The sequence below is a fragment of the Grampus griseus genome (genome assembly GCF_964374135.1).
Source record: "Grampus griseus genome assembly, chromosome: 10".
In the NCBI taxonomy this organism is placed as follows: Eukaryota; Metazoa; Chordata; class Mammalia; order Artiodactyla; family Delphinidae; genus Grampus; species Grampus griseus.
The window spans coordinates 72,747,367-72,767,884 of record NC_139004.1 but is presented as its reverse complement, the minus strand read 5'-3'; the positions used below and the strand labels follow the sequence as shown (position 1 = coordinate 72,767,884).

At 37.8% G+C, this 20,518-nt stretch overlaps 1 protein-coding gene across 1 annotated transcript; it reads left to right on the top strand.

Moving 5' to 3' along the window:
- The first annotated feature begins 667 nt into the window (after positions 1-667).
- ARF4 (ARF GTPase 4) lies at positions 668-19,882 on the top strand. Its single transcript, XM_082663223.1, has 6 exons — positions 668-1,013; positions 8,585-8,665; positions 9,116-9,225; positions 15,380-15,451; positions 16,975-17,100; positions 18,926-19,882. Exons 1-6 carry the CDS (start codon positions 947-949, stop codon positions 19,010-19,012), a joined length of 543 nt encoding a protein of 180 aa, XP_082519349.1. The 5' UTR covers positions 668-946; the 3' UTR covers positions 19,013-19,882.
- The last annotated feature ends 636 nt before the right edge of the window (positions 19,883-20,518 follow it).

The following is a 20,518-nucleotide window of genomic DNA, read 5'->3' as shown; positions in this document are numbered from 1 at the left end:
TGGGAGAGAAGAGATACAAGAAAAGCCTTCCCCGTTGGCTTCTCCTAAAAAGCTTCAATAGTCGACGAAAATGTCTCGGAGTTCTCTTGTTCTGACAAAGGATTAGGGATCTTCAGTATAACCTGGCGTGGGGACCGAGGTGTTTAGGCCTAGCTTCATATGGGGTTGCTACAGCCGCTGCCCCTGCACGTCAGCTTTTAACAAGTTATCTCTTGGGAAAGCAGGGCCCGTTTTCACCCCTCCATTAGGGCAAGTGTGTGGTCCCGTGCGTGAACCGCGTACCTTCGTAGAGCAGGAAATCCCCTACGCGCGTTCCCTTGAAGAGGCGGAAAGAACGGAGGTTCACTACCGAACCCATAATGCACAGCCCGCCTTTCCGGAAGCAAGGAATACAACCGCCAGGATGCATTTCTCTGCGCAGAAACGTCCCTCCTTGAGTCTGATTGGACGTGATGAAGCGAGGCAGTGTGGGACCGTGTCCGTCGCCCTTTACACAGGGGCTGACTGGCCTCGCCCAACTCCAGGAGCCACGTCCGGGGGGGTGACGCCGGCCAGCGGCGCAAGTCAGCGAAGATGGCCAATTCCCCTGGTGCGCAGGCGCACTGGTTCGGGCAGCGCCGGAAGCGCAGGGGGATGGGGCGACGGTGACGCGATTCTGTCCGCGTTGGAGGGGCCGGGCCGCTGCCGGAGTCGCCGCGGCTGCCGCGTGACGTGGCATAGCCGAAGATTTAACGCCAGAGCCGGAGCAGCCCCGCCAGTCGTCAAGCAGGTCATCACCCCGCTAATTCCTTCCCGGAGGGGAGCTCCGTCCTACACATCGGCTGGCGAGCCGTCCCTGCGGCCCTCAGCTCCTCTTTCCTCCCTGAGTTTGCCGGGAGCGTGAAAGAAGGCTCGGGGTCGCGCCAAACCCCTTCTGCTTCTGCCCATCGCAAGTGCCACTACCGCCATGGGCCTCACCATCTCCTCTCTCTTCTCCCGTCTCTTCGGCAAGAAGCAGATGCGCATTTTGATGGGTGAGTCAGGGCCCGAGGGAAGAGGCCAGGCCCTGGTGGGGCGGCCGAGTCTCTACGCTTGGGGCGGCCTCGGGGCCTGTTTTTTTACCCCCCGTCAGCTGTGGTGGGGGAGGGGCGGCGGGCTGGGGGTCGGGAGGAATTCTTAAGGGGGAACAATGGGGCGAAGGGTGGGCGGTCGCCCGAGATCTGTCGAAGAGGCTGGAACGGGGCCGCGGGCAAGGTTTCCTCCTTCTGGGTTTGGCTTTCTCTTCGTGGTCTTATTGAAAGCCCGACACAGTTTGGCGGAGATGTGAGAGTAGCGAACTGTCGGATCTTGCCGAACCCGAAAGACACTGGCGAGGCCCATTCAGTGAGTGCGATCTGGCTCCCTTCTTCCCCGGGTGTGGGCAACGGTCGGGAGGGAGGCCGAGCGATTCCAGCCTTCCTCCTCCCCTTTTCTGCCCCGTGTACACACTCTGCACACTCCAATGGTGTGTGAGCGAGCGGTCGCCGAGAGCCCGGAGCCGGCCGGGGCAGGAAGTGACCGGGCCCAGTGCGGTGGCAGGGGAGCACCCACGGTTTCAGTAGAGTTCGGAGTCCTCAGCGCTCACTTCGCTAAACTTTGCTTCGCTCAGGATTCCGCCTCATATTTTTTTTCTTTTCCTTATTAATGTTCCTGAAAACTGAGTTTATCATGAATGTTTCGTTTGGCCACTCTCAAGGGCTAAATATATTTGGTTTACTCCCTTTGGTTTTAAAACTATGCAGTTTTTATACAGCTGGCTAAAGTTTAATGAAAAAAAAAAGGCTTAGAAACTAATTCTTTTAAGCCGGTGACAGATTTTCAGTAAGTGAACATCTTGACGCATAACTTTAGGGAGGCCTTGTTAAGCAGTAATTACAAGGGTGTTTTTTAAAAATTCTTATGGAAAATGGGCTTTTTAAAAATTGCTTTTTAGGGTCGGTTTTTCGCTCTGCTGAGGGAGAAGGGGCTTGTCACTTGAGTGATGTAAGCAATGCCTCCCTCAAAGTACTGTGAGTAGTCTTTACATCACAGCTAAGCTCCATGGACCTAAATAATGCTATAATTAGCCTCGCTAACTTTAAACATTGAATTTTGTTGGTTCATTAGCTTGTTTTCTAGAGAAGTGCAGTGGGGGAGGTTTTATTTGAAAGTTTCCCAAAGCAAGGTTCAGTAGTATTTCAAGGTATGTGAAGATAAAGGGTGTGCACATTTCGTTCTTTTTTCACTTTCCTCTTATTGCAGCTTATTCACAATCCATGAAACAATTGTTGATAATTGATTCACAAAGATAAATGAAAATGTTTTCTCTTTCAAAGTTTGTCAGGTTTCAATTATGAAAAAGAATTATTTTAGCAGAGTAAACATATTATTTACTCTTTAAAAGTGCCTGAAAATCGACCATCTAAAAAAGGATCTGAAGTCACTGGGAGAACTTTGGACTGTGCTAAATGATTTCCAGCCTGTTCCTTAAAGAGATTAGCTAGTACGTGGTTCTGTTCCTGGAAGTGTAGTGTGTTATATTTGAAATGTAATGTGTAGTATTTTACTTAAGATTTTTTGTAAATTGTTGTTTCTCATTTCACTAGTTTTTTGTGACGGCTGACAGTTTCAGAGGGAGAAGAAAGGTAGAATTATATACGCTATAAGCACTTTCATATATTTACTATATTAGGGAAGCATTTCTCTCCTTTACTCCCCAGAAATGATTGATAGAAAATGGAAGAAGAAAAGTAACTTTGTGCATTTGTGCAGGGAATAGAAGTCATGATTTGAAATTATTCATTCATGTTAAATGTTTTATTACTCAGGTTTGCTGTTCTTGTTTTGCACTTTAACTTAGGATAATTAGGTTTCCTTGATTAAAAACAGGTTAGTCACAAGGTCACCTTTTATGGTAGCTCATCAAAGGAAGTATAACCTTATGGAGAATATGTGTATGGATAGTGAAATAGGTGATTTGGGGGTTTGATCATTCTTAGATTTTTATATCTAGCTTTATGAGTGATAGCATATATAATAGGTCACTCTTAATGTGTCTGCCCCTATCCTAGTTTAGAATTACCAATTAATGATTGTTTTTTCCATATTAATTTTCTTTGACAGGCATGTGTTCTTCCTTTTCCTTTATATGGCTTAGTAAAATTCATGCTTTCTTGAGTCAGTGACCATTTTAAAATGTTGTTGAAAGATAGCAGTTAGCTATTGAATCTGGTTTGCCAAATTACTGTTGGAGAAGTTTTAATTTTTATTTGTACACACTTTCCTAAAAGTTAAAGTAATTTTAAAAGGTGTTTGAAGTTGCAGCTTATGTTAACTAATTAAAATTTTTTTTTCTTTTTGACCGTGCTGTGAGGCATGCGGGATCTTAGTTCCCCGACCAGGGGTGGAACCCACGTCCCTTGTGTTGGAAGCATGGAGTCTTAACCACTGGACCGCCAGGGAATTCCCTAATTAAAAAAATTTAAAATCGGGCTTCCCTGGTGGTGCAGTGGTTGAGAGTCCGCCTGCCGATGCAGGGGACACGGGTTCGTGACCCGGTCCTGGAAGATCCCACATGCCGCGGAGCGGCTAGGCCCCTGAGCCATGGCCGCTGAGCCTGCGCGTCCGGAGCCTGTGCTCCTTAACCGGAGAGGACACAACAGTGAGAGGCCCGCGTACCGCAAAAAAAAAAAAAAAAATTTAAAATCAACACAATGTATCAAATGTAACATCACTTAAACTATAGATTGACAGAAATTTTGTAGTTTTACAGAAAAAAATCTTGTAAATGATATTATTGAGCTTAAATTCAAAGATGACCAGTTTTCACCTTAGATTTCTCATGTAGTCCGTCATTATCCTGTTTTAAGTCTGATCTCCATATCTGTGGTGAGATGTAATTTTGGTAAATGACTGCCCAAATTTTCTTTATATTTGAAACAATATGTTCTGTAGAGGAAATACTAATTCTCCTCTCTTTGAACTTGCAAGTTCTTGCCCGTTGAAAAGCTGAGAAAGTATTGCTTTCGAAAAGATTGCTAATACATACCAATGTAGTTTTGTGTTGTCTTTCATGTGACAGTGGCTTTTTGGGACCAGAGAGGTTTTGGAGGAAAGGATCTTTTCCCAATTTGAAAAATACTAACAGTATTTTAAAGTGAGTGGTGTCTCATACTTTTTTCCTAGCATATTTTATAAATACATTTACTATTTAATTTTAAATTTTTGGTCCTGATTCTAAAAATAATGTCCTTATTGTTAAATTTAGAAAACATGAAAAACAATAAAGTGATAATTTCTTATCATTCCACCATTCCACTTTTAATATTTGTTATATTTACTCTCAGCCTTTAAGAGGAGGTTTTTGTTTCTCCAAAATTGTAGTCCTTTTGACTTAGTTTATTATGACCATCTTCTTAGGTCATTAGTTGAAAACATAATTGCCAGCCTTTAAAAAAGGGGGGGGCGTGTCTTCTGATTAGTTATGTGATATAGGTAAACAGTAGAAAAGGCAAAAATCCTTAGCTTCATGCCATTAGAAGTTGATACAACCACCCTTAGGTGTACCCTCCTGCATTATTATAAAGTATGACTATCAGAGGCTGATAATTTGCGGTTAATTAACACATTGATGAAAGTGCTGATACTCCTGACCTGTTAGGTAGAAGCAAAACTCAAGGTCATTATAGTTTTTCTGTACATCTGGTAGCCTCAATTTCAGTTTTGATGGTCAAACCTCTGAGGAATTAGATAAAATATTAAGATAGTGTGTGTCCACCAAAAAACCCTAAGGGCAGGATGGCAATATATGAATACTATTTGAGAGCTCTGGCATCAGACTTAGGATTGTTTCTTTTTAATTAAAAAAAAATTGAGATGTAATTCACATACTATTCCTTAAAAGTGTACAGTTCAGTGGTTTTTAGTATATTCATAAAGTCGTGTAACCATTACCACTGTCCCCCTCCCCGGTACCGCACAGCTTGCGGGACTGGGGATCTACCTGGACCACGGGGCAGTGAAAGCCCGTAATCCTAACCACTAGGCTACCAGGGAACTCCCACCACTGTCTTAATTCTAGAACATTTTCATCAGCCCAGAAAGAAACCCCACACAAGATAGCAGTCACTCCCCTCCTCACCCCTCCCTCTTGCAACCACTCTTCTGCTTTCTGTTTATATGGGCTTGTTTATTCAGGATATTTCATATAACAGAATCATACAATATGTGGCCTTTAGTGTCTGGCTTCTTTCACTTAGCGTGTTTTCACGATTCATCCATATTATAACATGTATCAGTACTTCATTCCTTTTTATGGCTGAATAGTAATTCTGTTGTATGGATATATTCCACATTTTGTTTATCATTCATCAGTTGATGGAACTGTAGTTGTTTACACTTTTTGGTTCTTATGAATTATGCTGCTGTGAACATTCATGAAAAGTTTTTGTGTGGGCATATGTTTTTAATTTTCTTGGGTAGATAAGCTAGGAATAGGGTTGTTGGGTCGTTGTTAACTATGTTTAACATATTGAGGAACTGACAAACTTTTTCAAAGCAGCTACACCATTTTCCATTCCCACAGCTATATATGTATCTAATTTCTCCAAAAGACCTAGGGTTTTAAAATCTGTTTTACTACTCCTGTGATTCTGGGGATGTTTCTGAATCTCGGATTTTGCATCTGAAAAATGGAGAGTTATTGTGAGAATTAAATTACAAAATGTATGGAATCACCTAGTATTGTGTTTGGAACACAATAAGCACTCAATTTTTAATTATTGAAAAATTATGAAGTTTTTTTCAAGCTTCCTTGTAGAAAATTTGAGAGATAAAACATGAAGAAAAATATCCTAACTGAAACTTAACTGAAAATATACTTTTTTATTCTCAGTCGTTTTCTTTTCTGCGTTTGGTTGTTTCTCCAAGTTGAGATAATTGGAATCTAATTTTAAAACTTAAAATATAAGTATTTCTTGCTGCCTTAATTTGGTAGACATACTTTTTAATGATTGGTAAAGATTTTGGGGAAAGTTTTGCTGCTTTTAACACTCTGGTTAAAGTGCAGGTCCAGTCAAGGAGAACAAGTAATTCCAGTATATCTTTCAAAACAGTGACTTGTTTATGAGGGTGAGAGGGAGGGGAGGACGTTACTGGACTGTACAGATTAGAGTCTTATCTTGGCTAGTTGAGAATTGGTTATAGTTTCATTTTGTGGAGAAATTTCATTGCCAAATATTGCAACAGTAAGGAAATACATACTTAAGAAATCACTAAATGGGCACAGAATTGTTAGACCAACATATTTTTGAGTGAGGAACTATATAATGAGTGATGATATACATTAATTTGTGCATCTTAAATCTCACAATAGAAATACCTTTTAAAAAAACCTTCTGGTTTGCATTTATACAACGCTATTTAATTTATTTATTTATACATTTATGGCTATGTTGGGTCTTCGTTGCTGCTCACGGGCTTTCTCTAGTTGCGGCGAGCGGGGGCTGCTCTTTGTTGCGGTGCGCTGGCTTCTCATGGTGGTGGCTTCTCTTGTGGAGTGCGGGCTTCAGTGGTTGTGACTCGCAGGCTAAGTAGTTGTGGCGCAGGGGCTCAGTTGCTCCGCGGCATGTGGGCTCTTCCTAGACCAGGGCTCGAACCTCTGTCCCCTGCATTGGCAGGCAGATTCTTAACCACTGCGCCACCAGGGAAGCCCTACGTTTTTTTTAAACTAAGGTCTGAGGTCAAGTTGGACCACCAGTGAGGACTGGTGTGTACCTTAGTTCTCAAAACTTAACACAAGTGTTTTTTGTAATCATTATTTCAGTTTCAGTTCTTCCTACCTGGGCTAATGGCATTTGGACTTAGCTAAAGGTGAATTTTGCTTTATTTTAAAATTTGATCAAAATCTCCTGAGGAGGACTTAGGCTCTAAGGGACTTAGCTTTTTCTAACAATGAAAATATCCTGTTGTTCACCTCCTCATTTTCTATATTTTTATTAAAGATGCCAAACTCTAAGGTAGCTGCTTTTGTTTCTTTGTATATTTTTAGAATTATGTTTTCTGATATGTTTGCTCTTCTGTTCTGTAGTTAAAACATAAAACAGTTCCTGTTAACAGTTGGTTTTTCTTATGCCCGTGAGTGAGGGGGCTACTCGTTCTGACTAGGAAGTGTCATAGTATTTTGGACAGAATAAACAATCTCAGTATGAAGAAGTGGGGAACAGAGTTTGATCAGAGGATAGAGGAGTAAGAAAGCATAAAATGCCTGAGTCTCCAGGGAGATCTTTCTTTTTTTTAAGCAAGGGTTTCCTGTGCTAAGTCATGCTCTGATATAAATACTAAACAACAACAACAAAACTATCCTTAAAAAACAAACAAAGAAACACGAAAAACTATCCTTGCTTAAATCAATACTCGGTTGAATTGATTTCAAAATCTGTGATAGTGTTAATCTAGGTGGCCAAATGTGATATCCTTAGACCAATAATATTCAGTGAGGTTTTTAGATATTGACCTTCCATTTATGAAGGCTTTAACAAACAATGTAGAATATGCAGCTTTTCAGAGATTCATACTTAAACATTTAATTTGCTTTTCACCCTCTTCTATACCTTCTTGTTGTAGTATGGATTTTTTTTTGTTTTGGAAACAAGTACATTCCTCCCTACTTATATCTGCCTGCCTCAAAGGAATTATTTTAAGAATTTAGACATTATATTGGAGATGAATATGACAAGGCCTTCTTTACAACCCAAATTAACCAGTCTTTTGTTATCATTTCTGCACATGTGATGTTGAAATGGATTTAGGTAGGGGTAAAATTGGCCTCATCTTCCTTTCTTACATATATATTTTTTCCCCTAGCATCAAGACCTTTTACCTAAAATTTGCTTGTTATATTAAAGGAAATTGAGTTTTTGAATCTTAAAGATAGTTCTTAATTTGTTTTTATGTGTTCTCTGATTCAACTTATAATTTGTGTTTTTTTTTTTGTTTTTTTTTGCCGTACGCGGGCCTCTCACTGTTGTGGCCTCTCCCGTTGCGGAGCACAGGCTCCGGACACGCAGGCTCAGCGGCCATGGCTCACAGGCCCAGCCGCTCCGCAGCATGTGGGATCTTCCCGGACCAGGGCACGAACCCGTGTCCCCTGCATCGGCAGGCGGACTCTCAACCACTGCGCCACCAGGGAAGCCCTATAATTTGTGTTATTAAAAATGGTAGTAGTTCATAGAATTAATGAGGACTTGAATTGGAAGAGATCTTAGATTACTTGATCTAGTCCCCTTATTTTATAGCTGATTTCTCTGGCCTCTTTCCCAAAGTGATTTGTTTAAAGCTATTCAACTATTGTGTGGCAAAGCAGATCTTGAGATTAGACCTTGTGCTGTCTCTCTAGGTCTAGAAAGAAAAATGGAAAGGCTTTTGTAGGAGGTGTTGCCTTTGGGAATCAGAAATGAGGCGATTTCATTTCTAACTCATTTGTGCCTTGACCAGTCAGCTTTTGCTTTCAAAATAAAAATTTGTTGTAAAATTGTTTCTTAATGTGTGCTTTTGGTCTAGATTTAAAATCTGAAATGTCTTTTTCTAGTTGGGTTGGATGCTGCTGGCAAGACCACCATTCTGTATAAACTGAAGTTAGGAGAGATAGTCACCACCATTCCTACCATTGGTAAGAAAGTTTACAGTGATTTTAATTTATATCATAATAATGTATTATAAAGTAAAATAGAATATAGTTTAATTCTGACTATTTTTTTTTTCAGAGTAGTTTTTGGTTCACAGAAAAATTGAAAGGAAACTGCAGAGATTTCCCATATATCCACTCCCCCAACACGTGCATAGCCTCCTCCATTGTCAGCATCACTCAGTAGATGAACCTACATTGACAAATCGTAATCACCCCAAGTCCATATACCTTAGGGTTGTCCTACATTCTTTGGGTTTGGACAAGTATACAATGACATATAGCCATCATTGTAACTGTCTTGGGCTTTTACGTTTGTTGATTATCTATTAGGACTTTAAAAAAAAGCAATTCTGGGAGAATTCCACAATAAAGGGATTTATTTTCTGAATGACATTGTGCGCAGCAAACTTTTTTTTTCTTTTTTCTCTATAGGTTTTAATGTGGAAACAGTAGAATATAAGAACATTTGTTTCACAGTATGGGATGTTGGCGGTCAAGATAAAATTAGGCCTCTCTGGAGGCATTACTTCCAAAATACCCAGGTAAGTTAGGAATGCTATACATTTTTATAACTTTTATTTATATGTTTCATGTTCCAAAGTTTATGTTAATATATACTGTTTACTTGGATATTGGTGTTTACTCCATGAGTTGGCATTCTTCTTATCACTACTTCCATGTTCTTCAGTGGACTCTCTCATTCATGCCTTTGTAGGCTAAATAACTTAGGGTGGAAGAGTTACATAATTATCGTAGTAATATTTTGGAAGATGAGGTGGGGTGGTTCTCAGGGTTGAATTAGATGTTTCTTCAGTAGTTCTATTGGTTTCATTCTTAGTTTAGGAAGTAAGATCTGTATAACTTTCTGTCATTGTAGTTTTAAATGAATGTAATACAATTAATAGCCCTTCATTTAACCCAGTTAAGTGTTTACTTTATTAAAATACATTAAGAAAAAATATATTAAGGTAAATCTGCTCTGTTGATTTGTACATGATTTTTATATTATCATGTAGTATGTATAATGCTGGCATGGTAGAGACCTTAGTGATTCTGTAGAGCAGGAATTCTCAAATTTGACTGCACATTAAAATTACCTGGGGAGTTTTAAAAATCCCAAAGCCCTGATCATAACACCTGACCACTTGAATCAGAATCTCTGGGGAAACACAAAAGACCCCGAATAGCCAAAGCAATCTTGAGAACGAAAATCGGAGCTGGAGGAATCAGGCTCCCTGACTTCAGACTATACTACAAAGCTACAGTAATCAAGACAGTATGGTACTGGCACAAAAACAGAAAGATAGAGCAATGGAACAGGATAGAAAGCCCAGAGATAAACCCATGCACATATGGTCACCTTATCTTTGATAAAGGAGGCAGGAATGTACAGTGGAGAAAGGACAGCCTCTTCAATAAGTGGTGCTGGGAAAACTGGACAGGTACGTGTAAAAGTATGAGATTAGATCACTCCCTAACACCATACACAAAAATAAGTTCAAAATGGATTAAAGACCTAAATGTAAGGCCAGACACTATCAAACTCTTAGAGGAAAACATAGGCAGAACACTCTATGACATAAATCACAGCAAGATCCTTTTTGACCCACCTCCTAGAGAAATGGAAATAAAAACAAAAATAAACAAATGGGACCTAATGAAACTTCAAAGCTTTTGCACAGCAAAGGAAGCCATAAACAAGACCAAAAGACAACCCTCAGAATGGGAGAAAATATTTGCAAATGAAGCAACTTACAAAGGATTAATTTCCAAAATTTACAAGCAGCTCATGCAGCTCAATAACAAAGAAACAAACAACCCAATCCAAAAATGGGCAGAAGACCTAAATAGACATTTCTCCAAAGAAGATATACAGACTGCCAACAAACACATGAAAGAATGCTCAACATCATTAATCATTAGGGAAATGCAAATCAAAACTACAATGAGATATCATCTCACACCAGTCAGAATGGCCATCATCAAAAATTCGACAAACAATAAATGCTGGAGAGGGTGTGGAGAAAAGGGAACACTCCTGAACTCCTGGTGGGAATGTGAATTGGTACAGCCACTATGGAGAACAGTATGGAGGTTCCTTAAAAAACTACAAATAGAACTACCATATGACCCAGCAATCCCACTACTGGGCATACACCCTGAGAAAACGATAATTCAAGAAGAGTCATGTACCAAAATGTTCATTGCAGCTCTATTTACAATAGCCCTGAGATGGAAACAACCTAAGTGCCCATCATCGGATGAATGGATAAAGATGTGGCATATATATACAATGGAATATTACTCAGCCATAAAAAGAAATGAAATTGAGCTATTTGTAATGAGGTGGATAGACCTAGAGTCTGTCATACAGAGTGAAGTAAGTCAGAAAGAGAAAGACAAATACCATATGCTAACACATATTTATGGAATTTAAGGAAAAAAAATGTCATGAAGAACCTAGGGGTAAGACAGGAATAAAGACACAGACCTACTGGAGAACGGACTTGAGGATATGCGAGGGGGAAGAGTGAGCTGTGACAAAGCAAGAGAGAGGCATGGACATATATACATAAGGTAGATAGCTAGTGGGAAGCAGCTGCATAGCACAGGGATATCAGCTAGGTGCTTTGTGACTGCCTGGAGGGGTGGGATAGGGAGGGTGGGAGGGAGGGAGAGGCAAGAGGGAAGAGATATGGGAACATATGTATAACATTCACTTTGTTATAAAGCAGAAACTAACACACCATTGTAAAGCAATTATACTCCAATAAAGATGTTAAAAAAAAAAAGAATCTCTGGGGATATAAACTAGACATCAGTAGTGTTTCTCAGATGTTAATCTGCATATGAATCACCTGGGTATTTGTTAAAATACAGATCAATTCAGTGGGACCTGGCTGAGTAAGGCCTGTGATTCTTCATGTCTAGCAAGTTCTCAGGTGGTGGTGCTGATGTTGCTCGTTTGGAACCTTACTTTGAATAGCAAGGCTCTATCTAGTACAGGGTTTTTCAACAGCAGCAGTGTTGACATTTCAGACTGGTTAATTCTTTGTCATTGAGTGAGGGGAGGGCTCTCCTTTGCATTGTAGGATGCTTAGCAGCATTCTTGGCCTTTACACACTAGTTGCCAGCAGTAGTCTCCCCCACCCAATCCAGTTGCAACAACCAAAAATATCTCCACATATTGCAAAATATTTCCTGGGGACAAAATTGCTCCCTCTTGAGAACTACTGTGGTTGTCTAACTCTTATATAAGAGGAAACTGAAGCTTGGAATGACTTAATTAAGAGTGGAGAGCTGGTTCTTGTTTTACATTTTTTATTCAAGTAGTTCCCAACTCTGGTGTTTTCTACCACGAGAGGTTTCTTATCATTTTTTGTTTACTACTGGAATTGATAAAATTTTTTTAAAATAATGTATGAGGTTAGAAGCACTTCATATGTTTAAGATGTACAGATGTCTTTCTTGATCTCCAGCTCTTACAACATTGTAGACAAGTGACGTTTATTGCCACCGGGTGGCAGTGAATACCCTAGGTGAGTGGCGGGAACAACCAGGTTTAAGTAGCATGTCATGTTAAGTAAGAGGCATACTTTTTTATTTAAAAATTAAAATGTTTCTGTTCATTAACAAAGCTGTGGTTAGGAAAGATGTTTTGATATGAGTTACATGCTTTTAAAAACTTTACTATGGAAATATTTGAATGTATACAAATGTAGAGAATAGCATAATAAGCGCCCACGTATCTATGATATTACCCAACTTCAATTATTAGGATATGGCCAGTATTCTTTAATCAGTACTCCTTTATAATGTATTTCACCATTTGGATTATTTTAAAGTAAGTCATAGGCATTTCACTTAGGGAACACGCTTTTTAAATACATTTAGGTATGAAGTAAAACTGCTAATCCTAAGCCTGTAATTCTTTTTATTTTATTTTTAAAAATTTTATTGAAGTATAGTTGATTTACAGTGTGTTAATTTCTGCTGTACAGCACAGTGACTCAGTTATACATATATGTATTGTTTTTCATATTCTTTTCCATTATGGTTTATCACAGGACATTGAGTATAGTTCCCTGTGCTATACAGTAGGACCTTGTTGTTTATCCATCCTATATATACTAGTTTGCATCTGCTAATCCCAACTCCCAATCCTTCCCTCCCCCATTCCTCCTCCCTCTTGGCAACCACAAGTCTGTTCTCTATGTCTGTGAGTCTGTTTCTGTTTTGTAGATATGTTCATTTGTGTCGTATTTTAGATTCCACATATAAGTGATATCATATGGTATTTGTTTTAGTCTTTCTGACTTCGCTTAGTATGATAATCTCTAGGTCTGTCCATGTTGCTGCAGATGGCATTATTTCATTCTTTTTTATGGCTGAGTAATATTCCATCGTATATATGCACTGCATCTTTATCCATTCATCTGTCGATGGGCATATAGGTTGTTTCCATGTTTTTATTTTTAAGCCTTTAATTCTTGACCAAGGGTAATACTGCTCTTATCCCTAGACTTGTTTAGAATGCTTTTTAATTTACTTTAACTTGCAATTAGACCCATTCCTGGCCTCTGTGGACCACCTTAGAATCAAAAGTCCAAGTACTTCTGGGACTTCCCTGGCGGTCCAGTGGTTAAGACTTTGCCTTCCAATACAGGGGGTGTGGGTTCATTCCCTGGTCAGGGAGCTAAGATCCCATATGCCTCATGGCCAAAGAACCAAAACGTAAAACAGAAGCAATATTGTAACAAATTCAATAAAGGCTTTAAAAATGGTCCAAATTAAAAAAAATCTTAAAACCCCACAGAAATCCAAGTACTTCGTAGGGACTTCAAGGCTGCCGGAGAAAGCTTTACATCAAGGTTGCCGGATGTAATCACAGCTAAGCTATTAAAGCTGTCTTTTGCAGCACTCATGATCAGTTCTTTTAGCTGTAAAATTTAAAAGAAACTAATTATTCCATTTAACCATGCTTCTAACTTTTATTAGCAATTCAGGACACAGTGTTTATTGTAGTAAATTCCTCTTACCTCATTATATAATTCAAATTATTTTCCTGTTCTAAATATTTGGCCTTTTAAGTAATCTTTTCTTAGAGTAGCTATCTTTAGAATCCTAGCTTTTCTACACTCTTGATCGTGCTGTCCCAGGAAGTGAATAACTTAGAATTTCTCAAATAATCCTCCCTCTCAGTAATGTTACTTTGGGACTGACAGTGTTATTTGCATCTTAAAACGATAAAAATGGATTGTTAGTAGTCTAGATAAAATTAGATCCCTTTTAGAGGCATTACCTCTTCTAGAGAAGTAGGTTCTAAATAAGAGTGGTTTTGGGGATGGGAGGAAAAGGAGGAGACATTTACTAAATGCCCGTGATATGCCAAGGACAATGCTTCATTCTTTTATACCTCTATGATTATGTTTAAAAATAGGCTTAAAAAATTGGTGGTATTTTATTTTATAGAAGAGGAGGCATGTTCAAGGATTAGGTAATTTATATAACTAATAAGCATTGAATTTGGTATCTTCCCACTATGCCATACTAGCTCTGAGAGCACCAAAATTTTTTTCAAAGGGTAGGATGTTTAAAAATTAAGATTTCCTGCAGAGATAAAGGAAATGGGTTTCAAGTTTTTTAGACCAAAAAAAATTATGTCATTTAATGACCGTAGCCTAAAATAATTATTAAGTACCCTGGCAAGCTCAGTACTATGGTAATACTGAGGGGATTAATCCCTCAGTGGATTTAATCTGGTGACTTACACAAATCAGTAGTGGTACAACACAGTTTATGATAAAGTGACAAATGATTAAAAATACTTTAGGGGTCAGGGTTGTGGGGAAAATAATACTTTAGTGTATATACTAAAGAATATACTTTAGTGTAATAGGAATAGATTTTAACAAAGCTATAAAATTCATCTGCCCTGTCTCTCTAACTGAAAATTTTATACTTTCCCATTTGAAAGTTTTTGGAAGAGTCTTAATTCAATTAATTCCTTCCCAATTCCACTTCTTTTGTAGTATAAAATTCTAATATTTGAATATCTTGAATATCTTTGAATATCTAATATTTGAATATCTACTACCTTCCTTTTTGTTAAGAATTTCTTATTCGATCAAGTCAGCCTTGAATTTTTCTTGATATATTTTGCTGAAGACTTGCTTCTCCTGATTCTAGAGCTGGCAGGCAGCATTCTAGAGCAAGACTCTCTTTTCCTGATGAACTATATAAAAGCTACTGTAGTGCACTCCTTCCGCTTCTTTTTTTAGTTTCATTTTGTGCATGCTTTTGAATAAGGTAATTCAATTAGTAAATTCATGAATCCTTAGGATCTGTGGATTGTTGTTTTTCCTTTTGTGCCCACTTTGTGGCCGTTTTGTTACTTCTACTTACCTGCATTTAAATGTGCAAAGGTAGGGGAAAGGTATAGAATTTATTCTTCTTAGCATAGTTGAAAAAAGTGATCAGTTGTTAAGAGGTAGATTTTCTTTTGGAAATAACATTGATAAGTTAAAATAACAAATAGTGCTCAAATCTGTAATGCCCTGTCTTTTCCTTTTTTTTTTTTTTTGTAAGGAGACTTTCTTCCTAACATGTTATTAACTCTTGATGTGGTTTTGCTGCCTGTGTACTTAGGTTTCATATTTAGTGTGTGCTTTAAATTTAACTTTTAATTTATTTCAGGGTCTTATTTTTGTGGTAGATAGCAATGATCGTGAAAGAATTCAGGAAGGAGCAGAAGAGCTGCAGAAAATGGTGAGAATAGTTTTTAAATTTATCATTTCCAAGATATGTTTTTCTGGGTGATAGTGGTGGTGTTAGTGGTCGGTACATTTTAACTGTAATTTGATTACATAAATCAACTTTTTAGAGCTAGAAAGAACCTTGAAAAACTATATATTATCACAAGTTCTTAAGACTGCAAATAAAAATCTCCTGTAGAGCTTTTAAAACAACTCATGGATGAGCAGTTACTTCAGTAAGTTGGGAGGAAGGCCCAGTTTGTTTGTAGAATGCTCCATGGGTGATTTTGATGCATATCTCTGGTTGAGGATTTTTACTTTAGTCCGGTCTTTTATTTTCTAGTTATAAAATCTCCAGTTTTGAAGCTTTTGTGACCTAGGAATCCTGGTTCAAATCCCTTGTTCCCAAGGTCATTGGGTTCAGTTTTCTCTATACTATACCTATAAAATATACTTCAAAATGTTACATAATAGCAACCATGGTAAAAGAATTCCACCTAAGGCATGTGGCATTTTGGTTGATGGTGGCATTTTGGCCTTGCCAAATATTGGATAAATGTTTTCATATGTTCATACTGTTAAAAATCCTGAGGGGGAAAATTGTTGAGGAACTTTGCTAGAGGAGCGTTGTCATGGTTTCAGACTTGTAGGTGTAAAATATTTACTGAAATATTCTCATTCAGTGCTCCTAAGACTGGAGTGCAGTTTGTAAAACCATTGTGCCAGTATATGTGTAACTGGTGCTTTTTTTGTCTCCGTTAACTATTACCCCTTCTACTCTTTTTTTTATTTTGTAAACCGCTTTATTGAGATATAGTTCACATACCATAACTTCACTCATTTGAAATGTACAAGTCAGTGGTTTCTGGTATACAAAATTGTACGATCATTACCACAGTTGAATTTTAGAACATTTTCATCACCTCCAAAAAGAAATCCTATAACTATTAGCATTTGTTCCCCATTCCTTCCCCCATTCTACCCTACCTGCATAAAATATGTGGTCTTTTGTTACCTTTTTAAACTTTTTGTTTCTTTTCACTTAGCATAAGTTTCCAAGTGTTGTGTCATATATCAGTATTTCATTCCCACCGGCTTCTGCTCTTGGTATAATTCTTGTATTTTACATGATACTACTAATGCCCTAATCACTGTATTGTTTTCCCACTGTCGTTTGATCCAACTGGCTGGAAAGGATAAAAGTCCAAAAAGAATCATCGTCTAAGTATGTTTACTACTGAGTACCATAAGATCCTGCCATAAATGTTTATTCCCATGTGTGTTTCTGGTCCTTGCCAATCCTGACCCTCCATGGATTATCATCAAGACTGAATGAATGATTTACCTTAATGGAGTATAGGATGATTGACTTGGAAAATAGTTTTGCTTTACTTGAAGGTGTATGATTATTGATTTGATGTTTGATAATGTATTTAATGTTGAATAAATGATGTACATACGTAGGAAGCCTGTTTTACTTAGTTTGTTACAATAATTGGATTCCAGTTTGGTAGTTGTTAATGTCTTTATTTTCAGCTTCAGGAAGATGAGCTGCGAGATGCTGTGTTGCTGCTTTTTGCAAACAAACAGGATTTGCCGAATGCTATGGCCATTAGTGAAATGACAGATAAATTAGGTCTTCAGTCTCTTCGTAACAGAACAGTAAGTTTTTGGAGTTTCATATTAATCTCCTGACTATTAGATTATTAGCATAATTGTTTAAGCTGATATTTAGTTTAAACATTTATTAGTTAATTGTCCCCTTTGAAATAGATGATGAGCACATCATTTAAAAAACTACAGGAGGGCTTCCCTGGTGGCGCAGTGGTTTAGAGTCCGCCTGCCGATGCAGGGGACACGGGTTCGATCCCTGGTTGGGGAACTAAGATCCCGCATGCCTGGCAGCACAGCCAAAAGCAAAAAACAGAAAACACTACAGTAAGAGACTCTTGCTTATATAAAAATGAGCCCTTTCAGGCTTTATTTCAAACCTTTGTAAATGTTGTATTCAACTTTAAAGTACGTTGATATCTTCTCCATTCTTAAACTTTTTAATATATATCCTTTAAGGATCCAAAGGTTTTAAATATCTTTATTTCGTTTGACTTTTGTTAACATTTTTTATTTTTTATTTTTTTGTGGTACGCGGGCCCCTCACTGTTGTGGCCTCTCCCGTTGCGGAGCACAGGCTCCGGACGCGCAGGCTCAGTGGCCATGGCTCACGGTCCCAGCCACTCCGCGGCACGTGGGATCTTCCTGGACCGGGGCACGAACCCATGTCCCCTGCATCGGCGGGTGGACTCTCAACCACTGCACTACCAGGGAAGCCATAGCAGCCATATTTTAGATAATATTTTGTACTGTGTGTGTGGTAGCACTAAGAGCTTGTGGAGGGACCTGTAATTATGATGTTAAACAAGTTTTGAGTTTAAAATTATAAAAAATATCTACTTGCTCTCCAATAGCTTTACCATTTGAGATCAGTGGTTTAAATATTGGCGAAATGCAATATATTGTTTTATTTATAAAGATGATATCACAAACTATTATTACGGTTTGTGCCTTACAGTAGTTTTTCATTAACTTGTCAACAAGGTGAAACTGTGGTGTGGCAATAACTGTATACACTATTTAAGATGTCCCAGCCCAATTTAAATAAGACAGACTGTAAATGATGCAGTTTTCCATGCTGTGAGGATATGAATTCATGCCTTTTTCCCAGCCTTCTAGGTTATTGGGGTCCTTGGTATTAAAGTAATAATTGGCAGCATATGGTAGACTTGAAGTGACTTTGCAACATTAAAGCAAGGTCTTTATTTTAAGGCAAAATAAAACTGGTCAGTAAAGAAAATTAATAAACCATCCCTAAAAGGTAATTAAATTGCTTTCTAGGTCTTTTTCTTGGTATTTGAAACTTTTCATGGCATTTCATACAGTTACTGAAGATAATATTCATAAACATTTTAAAGATTGGAACTTGTGGGGGTACATGAGACTAAAGATAGTGAAACTCCCGAAAAAGCTTGCCTCTAAAATATCAATAATCCCTACTCTTTCAAAATTTTGCCTCTTCTACTCTGAACTTAGTTTTGTGGGAAACAAGAGCATCATAAGGACCAGGTGGGTAGTTTATTAGTTACTAATCTTCCCATGAATTTTCTTTTCAGATTAAGTAGTAGTTGGTTAAATGTAATGAATGGGTAGTAGTAGCTTTAGATATGAGAGGAGTTTTGTGAGAAGCAAGAGGTGGGAGAACAGTTCTAATCTATACAGTTACTGAGATCATTAAATACAAAATTAATCATTTGTGAAATATACTTTTAACACATTTACAACTTTAGTTCCTATGGCTTTATGTATTTTTCCTTTTTCTCTATACATTTATGGCACCTGCTCACTAATACCCCTGGAAAATAATTTTCTGAGTAAGGAATTTTAAACACTGGTTATATTAATTAAGTGTTTTCTCATTGTCCTTTCTTTACAGTGGTATGTTCAAGCCACTTGTGCTACACAAGGAACCGGTCTGTATGAGGGACTTGACTGGCTGTCAAATGAGCTTTCAAAACGTTAAATGAAACTGGATATCTAACCAAGGACATGTTTGATAGAATTGGTCTAGGCTTGTTACAACAAAATTAGTTTGCATCTTGGTTTTTAAACAATATGTGGGACTGGTTTGGGCAGAATATTACAGCGTTTAAACTTATTTTGTTGCCAATTATTGTTTACCAAGTATAATGTTGCCATTTAGCAATATGCTTGGTTTTAAAGAGATTCTCTTAACTTGGGGAAAAAAACTGTCCTCTTTTAATTTTACTTCCCTTAAGCCTAAATGCCTGGACATAGCTAATGTGACACCTTTAAATAAATCCATTTTGAATGTTTTTTTGAGCCCACAGCAAATAATGTTTTAAAGTTATCCCCTTGCTACTTTACTGATACGTTTATCATTCCTGGGACAGTCTGCTGATTTAAAAAATGTAGCATTCCATTTGTATTTATTTTTCTCCCTTGCCAAAAAAGATTTTTTAATACTGCTTGTACCAGCCAGGGAAATGCTCCAAAACACTATTCAGATCTTTTGCACTGAGGAACTTATATTTCCCTCCCATTATTAACTCCTGGCTTCCATCAGCCAAGCTTACCTTGGTGTGGTTTGGATTTGATAGCTAATTAGTTCTGTGCTAGTTGCAAAGAGTTCATATTGAGATGATTTTTAATACTCAGCAGATTGTCTTCCTTTATATTGTATCTTTTTTATGTTGCATGTTGCTTTTGGTATCAGCCTGACTCTTGGCCCAGTATATGATAGTTCTGCTGATGTTTTATTGTTTGTTGGTGAACATGTCTTCATTAAGAGTTTTGGAAAACTCATCAGACTCAATAAGTTTTCTTCATAACCCATTTGGAATTATTCCTAATAAAATGATAAAACATGTAATGGTGTTTGTTTTTCTTGAGTCTTGAAGATGTTTGAAATAGATTTTTCTTAGTTGATTTGCATATATTACATACTGTGAACAATAATAAAGATCCCAGTGAGTTTATTTATTGTTTGAATTGGAAATAAAATGTGGGTTGCTATTGTGTGTAACAGAGTGAGGAGCAATTTCAAGAATTTAGTCTTCTTTGATAAAATACCATTTTGATGCTGTACATTTCTAAAGTCAGATCAAGAGTAAAAAGCTGTAATAAAATGAACTGCTCCCAAAGTATGTATGCATGTGTTTGTTTCACAGCTTAACATTCGTTTAAAAAAAAATTCAAGTGTTTTTTGTATCTCGTAATACATAGACGGTTAGTGATGCTGCTCTCCTGTGTAGGAGAACAAAGTTCACAAACACTTTTCTTTTTTAGCTTCACAAATTTCAGAACTTCTGCAGAAAGTGACTAAATCTTTGTCATAGGGTAGTACCTCATGAATTACGTCTGTTAATTTCTTAAGAACTCAACTTGGTAACCTTATGAGTAACTTAGTTTTTGTCTGTAATCTAACGTTTTATGTATTTCATAAACCTTGCATTTTTATGATTATTAATGGCTTAGATTTAGATAAATTTATGGATTGGAATCTTGG